Here is a 6,000-nt window from a genome sequence, read left to right as displayed (position 1 = left end):
GATTGCAGATGCAGACAGGATGGAACTCAAGACAATGCTTCCAACTCTGGTTTGTTTTTTTTGTCAGTCATGGGGCTTGAACTCTGGGCCTGGTCGCTTTCCCTGGGCTCTTCAGCTCAAGGTGAGCGCTCTATTGCTTGAGCCACAGCACCACTTCCAGTTTTCTAGTGGTTTATTGCAGATAAAAGTGTCTCACAGAGGGGGCTGGAAAGGTGGCTCAGTGATAAGAGTGCTTGCCTTGCATGCATGAGGCCCTGGGTTCCATTTCTCAGCACCACATAAGCAGAAAAAAGCTGGAAGTGGTGCTGTGGCTCAAGTGGCAGAGCACTAGCCTTGAGCTAAAGAGCTGAGGGACAGTGCCCAAGCCCAGAGTTCAAGCCACATGACCAAAAAAAAAAAAAAAAGTCTCACAGAGGGCTGGCTTTGAATCGTGATCCTCAGATCTCAGCCTCCTGAGTAGCTAGGATTACAGGCGTGAGCCTCCAGCTTCCAATTCTGCTTTCCTAGTAACACAATCCCTTCTTCTAGCAGTTTGTGATAAAATGTAATTGTTTATAGATCTGTCTCAGTCTCTACCAACCCTCCATAACCCCCCCACACACAACCATTACTATTACTCAAGTTGTATACATCAAATTGTTGTCTATATCAGTTTAAAAGCTGTTTATATCAACTTCCCTTTACTTCAAATACACATTTTAACTTTTTCCTTCCTTCCACTGGCAGTATGCGTAGCCACTTGAGCTTTATTTTTCCTTTGTGTTCACTTAGTCATATCCATGTAAAAATTATTTAGCAGCAATATATGGAAGTATTGATGTCCTTTATAGCACTTTCAAACTCAATTTCACAAAACAAATGTGTCCCAATTTCTTGATTGCCCATCATTCTCCAAGAAAGGACCTGAAAATGTTCTTCCTACACTGTGCTTGGTTTTGCGGTTTGGGGTAATTTTTTTTTTTTTTAAAAGTCTGGGAAGGACAAGGGCTACCATTATTTTGTAGACCAAATATTTCAACCAGTACTGGGGAGAGGGTGGGGATGACAGCAATGATAACAAACCTACCAAGCCTTACCAAAAATACTGTTTACATTGTCAACTTTCTTCAGCATTCAAAACATCTTCCAGTATTTCATCTCCATAATTCTGGGGATGGGTGAATGCATATACTATAAAGCTGAAGTAAACAATTTGTTACATGATTGAATTTGATCTGTCAGCAACCTTAAATAAATGATCAGAAACAGCTTCATGTTTAAAGGATTCCCTTAATTAAAAAAAAAAACTCCTACAAACTATAAGCCTAGTTAACATCTTGCCTTTAAAAACTATTTTCCTAGGTGCCTCATTAGCACAGTAGGTAGCGTCAGTCTCATAAAAACTATTTTCCTCAGGCTGGGAAGGTGGCTCAGTGGTAGAGCGCTTGCCTTGCATGCATGAGGCCTTGGGTTTGATTCCTCAGCACCACATAAACAAAAAGAAAAAAGCCAGAAGTGGCACTGTGGCTCAAGTGGTAGAGTGCCAGCCTTGAGCTGAAGAGCTGAGGGACAGTGCCCAGGCCCAGAGTTCAGGCCCCATGACTGACCCCCCCCCCAAAAAAAAAAAATTTTGGTCTACAAAACAGGACTTCCTATGATAAAATTTCAATGACACCCTCCCTCAAATATACATCTCATTACAAATTTTCTGCTCCAGCTGGAGGGAAGGGATAATTGAAGAACAAAGGAAGGGGTTAACAATGCTCGACAAGAAATGTACTCATTACATTACTCATGTAACTGTAACCCCTCTGTACAGCATCTTCACAATTAAATTTTTAAAAAAATTCTACTCCAATTCAGCACAAACCTCTGAACTGCAAATTCTGCTTTAATTAGTAGAACTGGTTTATTTCAAGCTTATACATCTTGCCTTTCAATCACCAAACCTGCTATTCTTGTTTCTAAAAAAATAGTCACTTTCAAAAGCAGAAAATGAAAGATATATATTTAATATATAAAAGAAAATGCTAAATCTGACATAATTATATCCTTAAAAACATTCCATTTATTTACAGATGTATAAAAGGCGGATTATTGGTCTACTGAGATCATGCTTCTTATAGTAGGATGAGAGCTGTCTTCTAGGTTCCTCCAATCTTCTCACTCAACTTCATCTGTCATAATCATACATGTTATTTTCATAGATCAGTTTTTTTTCCAGGGTCAGGTTAAAGGGCAGGAGTTCGGGGGACACTTTAGGTTTGTCAAGACTGCAAGGCCTGTTCTAGACTGAGCCCTCCTATCATGAACCCTGACCACTCCTAGATCTGTCTTGAGAGAACACTGTTATCCTGGGGCTTCATTATGTCTGCAGCCTTCCCTGAACACCCAGAATAATCCCTCATTTCTATCTTTGTATATCTCTTCTAAACACAGCCAGATACTCACAAATCAAGAAATGACTTTGACCTGTTTTGCTATTCTCTTATTTTTTAAAAAAAGCTAAAGTATTCAGAAGCTAAAATGGTCCTTCTTTTCCTGAGGATTTTTCTTCACTCCCTTGCCTGCTCCCTGACTGACCCTCAGAACTAAGTCAGAACATGGGGAAGTGACAAGCAATGAGAAACTGCCATACCCCAAGGACAACTATTAACAAGGGAGACAGAGGCTGAACTCCATGGGCTAAGGCATTGAATGAAATCTGTGGGGTAAAGGGTAGAAAGGATAATGGGAAGCTGAAGAACACTCCTTGCTTTGTTAAATGTCTTCAGCAAGAGGAAAGGTTAAAGGTTAAGTGCTGTTGAGCAGGTCTAGAAAGGCAAGCAGCATAAAATAGTTTATTCCCACTGCTCTTTGCAGAATATTCCCCATCTTTTGCAATCTGTTGATTGTAGGGGTTAACAGAAGGGGAATCAATCATGGAAGATAATTCACTGGCTAGATCCATTCCAAAGTTGGTCTCACAACCTGGGACATGGGATAACAAAGGCAGGGGATAGAGAAGAAATAGCATCGCCCAGGCACAGCCCAGGCACTGGAAGCTCTTGTGTTAAGTGTTTTACAACACAAGCAAATCCTGTCAATAAAGACAGAACAAGGGTTACATTCCAAAATATAATTATTTAAGAAAGGCAAAATGCAGCAGCTAAATCCCAGTCTATACATTTTCAGAATAGTGATTCTTGCCCCCAGGAGTTTCGAGACCCCTCAAGTGCACCATGATTATTTACAAACTAGATAGGAAACATCATTTCTATACCCAATACAAATCTCATCTTCTAGGTTGAAAACTTCAGCCTTTGAGAAATCTATGAAAACAACTATACAAAAATATAAATATCTCTTATCTTTACACGGCTGCCAGTCCTTCATACCCTGACAGCTAATGAGTGAAAAAGCTCTACAGATCACTGAATCCATGATAGCAGATAAAAAATATATCTTGTGATTCAAATACTGCCTTACTTCCCTGGTAAAGAATGCCTAGTGTGACTTGTCTTTACATCCTGTGCAGGTAGCAGTGAGCGAAACCTTCAAGCACCAGGAGCTGTTTAAACTGGGAAATATACAGCCCCACTATTTATTTTGGCCACGATCTCTAGTTTGGAGAGAGAATGCTTTTTATTTTAGCTGTCTCTTAGTGAGGTGGTCTGTGAAGGAGGAAGTAGACCTAAGTCTACTTTCAAAATTACATATTCTGGGTAGAAACCCCCAGCACTGTGAAACACATTCAGAAAGACAGTAAGGGAGGACTACATTATTTTAAACATCTCAAATTAATTACCTTAGTACTAAAAGCTAAAAGTATACCTATTTTACCTGAAGGCTTCAATTTATAATTCAAACAGGAAAGGTAAAAGAGCAGAGGCTACTTGGGTATGAAAGAGAAATTCTGCTGAATGACATAAAATCCTTTACTTTGGTATTCCATAATACCCATCCTCTCCCTTTTTTTGCTGTGATTTACCTATTTTTGTTTTTGACACAGGGCCTTACTTTGTACCCCAGGCTGCCCTTGAACTGGTCAACCTCCTGTCTCAGCCTCCCAAGTAGTGGAATTACAGTCATGTGCCACCATGCACATAAGAGCTATATATCTCCCTGTTATTGAAATACCATCTAAAAACTACTTCCTCCAGATTCCTTCCCTCCAGTCCATTCCTTAGCCAAACCCAACAACTATGACAGTTTAGCAGATAGCAATTCCAGTCTAAGCAGCTTTTCCTCTTGAGGGTACCACTGTAAAGCCGGAGTCTTGTTAAGATTTTCTTGGGTAAGAGGGGAACCTCATGTTTAGTAATGGATCACATCTTCTTAAAGAGGATGAAAGGATCCAGCACCACAAGTGAGGGAACAAATTTTAGCATGATCAGAATTTCATAGTATTTCTTATACCAGGATCAGCACCCTATCCCTTTCTCCATCAATACACATCATCAAAGTCAAAGACCATAGTTCCATGACACAATAAAAAGATGCCCAGATAAAGGACAGGATGCCATTTCCCATCACAGCCTGATATGTTTGAGGACAAATAAGTTCATTTCCCTGCAGAACTTGGTGAGACCCCAGATTTGCCCAATTTAGCCACAACAGGAGCCAATGTAGGCATCACCTTGCTCTCCCGGCCTTCCTGGTCACTCCCTGGTAAGTTTATTTTGTGCCCAACTTTGGCAGATATAGGTGCCAAACAAGGCATTACTTTGAGACTCTGACCATCTGTATCATTGGGAGGATTGGCTACTTTTAAACCTAAAGGTGCCAACTTTGGCATAGGCCTCCACACAGTCTCTGTGTTGCTATTCTCCAGGCCCGTCTTCATGTGTAGGACTGGAGGTGAGCTCACAATTTCAGGTGCTGCAGGGATGCCAGAAGTACTCTTCTTTCCTTCACTAGATTTCCTGTGAGAAAGGAAAGAATCCTTTACCTCAGAGTCAATGACAATCTTAAGGACATCTTGCTCAGATGCTGTTTCTACAAGTTGTTTTTCATTCTCAGAAAAGTCATCATCTTCCAAGTGCAAGAGGAGGGGGCTGATAGAGTCAGTTTCTCCTTGAACATCAGTTAATTCTTTCAAACCTGGTCCCAAGTGGCCAACCTGGAAGGCTGTTCTGTTTCCAGGAGAAAGTTTACTGATGAAAGTCCGTCGAGAATCCCCTGGGAAGTCCGTATCCATAGAGCCAGGCAGTTCAGACAAGCCAACAGTGTCATCATTTAGTTGCTGATTAAGAAAGGCAATCTCATTGAGCAATGAAGTCAGGGTCTCATCAGTGTCATCCTCATCTTCCATGTTGCTTAGCAGTTCACCAGGATCCAGAGCTGCTTCCTCTATAGCTGAAGCAACTTTCCTCAGCTCCATCTCTAGGCTTGAGTCTTTGAGATCTTTCATCTTAAACTTATGAAATGGAGATTCCCTTGTCTTTAGTCTTTCTCCTTTCAATTCACCTTCTTTTCGACTATATCGAATCCCTCTCATATCACCAGAAGTCTTTTTAGGTAAGAACCCATGTGTGTCCTGCATACCAGAAACATCTATTTGTGGAAAACCAGCATCTTTATTTGCCTGAAAAACTTGGGTTGGACCCAATGTCACCCTGCCATCTCTATGACTTCCTCTGGAAGAAATTCTACCTAAAGAGTTATCTTCATTCCTGATGGTGTCTCTCAGGTGGTCAGGTGGCTTGCCATCCGGAACTTCATGAGGGTATTTGCTGCCTCCAATGTCTACAATATCATCTTCTGTAGCCAATGATGTCACATTAACAATTCGGGGCATCATAAATAAGTCATCATTTTCTGAAAAACGAAAATTGAGACAAAAAAAAAAAATAACATTTAGATCTACAGTTGTGATCATCTTTCTCTCCCACATATCTTTTCCTCTCCCCTTCTGTATCAGTTATACCAATGACTTCATGATTCAGCCATAGTTAAAATTTTCTAGCTAGTTAATGTCAAGAGGATGAAAAAGTAACATCAATCAAAAGACTGATATTCATCATTACTCAGATTTCCAAC

General features: G+C 40.6%; 1 protein-coding gene across 1 annotated transcript in view; it reads right to left on the bottom strand.

The window, feature by feature from the left end:
* Positions 1–1,975: 1,975 nt before the first annotated feature.
* Positions 1,976–6,000, bottom strand: part of Mga (MAX dimerization protein MGA) — a 66,060-nt gene continuing 62,035 nt past the window's right edge. Inside the window, exon 24 of the mRNA XM_070005686.1 lies at positions 1,976–5,778. Within this exon, the coding sequence (XP_069861787.1) occupies positions 4,523–5,778 (1,256 nt within the window). The 3' untranslated portion in view covers positions 1,976–4,522. The remainder of the gene's footprint in view (positions 5,779–6,000) is intronic.

This window comes from Dipodomys merriami, unplaced genomic scaffold (assembly GCF_024711535.1).
Source record: "Dipodomys merriami isolate MVZ:Mamm:240054 unplaced genomic scaffold, mDipMer1.0.p SCAF_69, whole genome shotgun sequence".
In the NCBI taxonomy this organism is placed as follows: domain Eukaryota; kingdom Metazoa; phylum Chordata; class Mammalia; order Rodentia; family Heteromyidae; genus Dipodomys; species Dipodomys merriami.
Note: the sequence above shows the minus strand (reverse complement) of the source record. Positions and strands in the feature narration are given on the sequence as shown.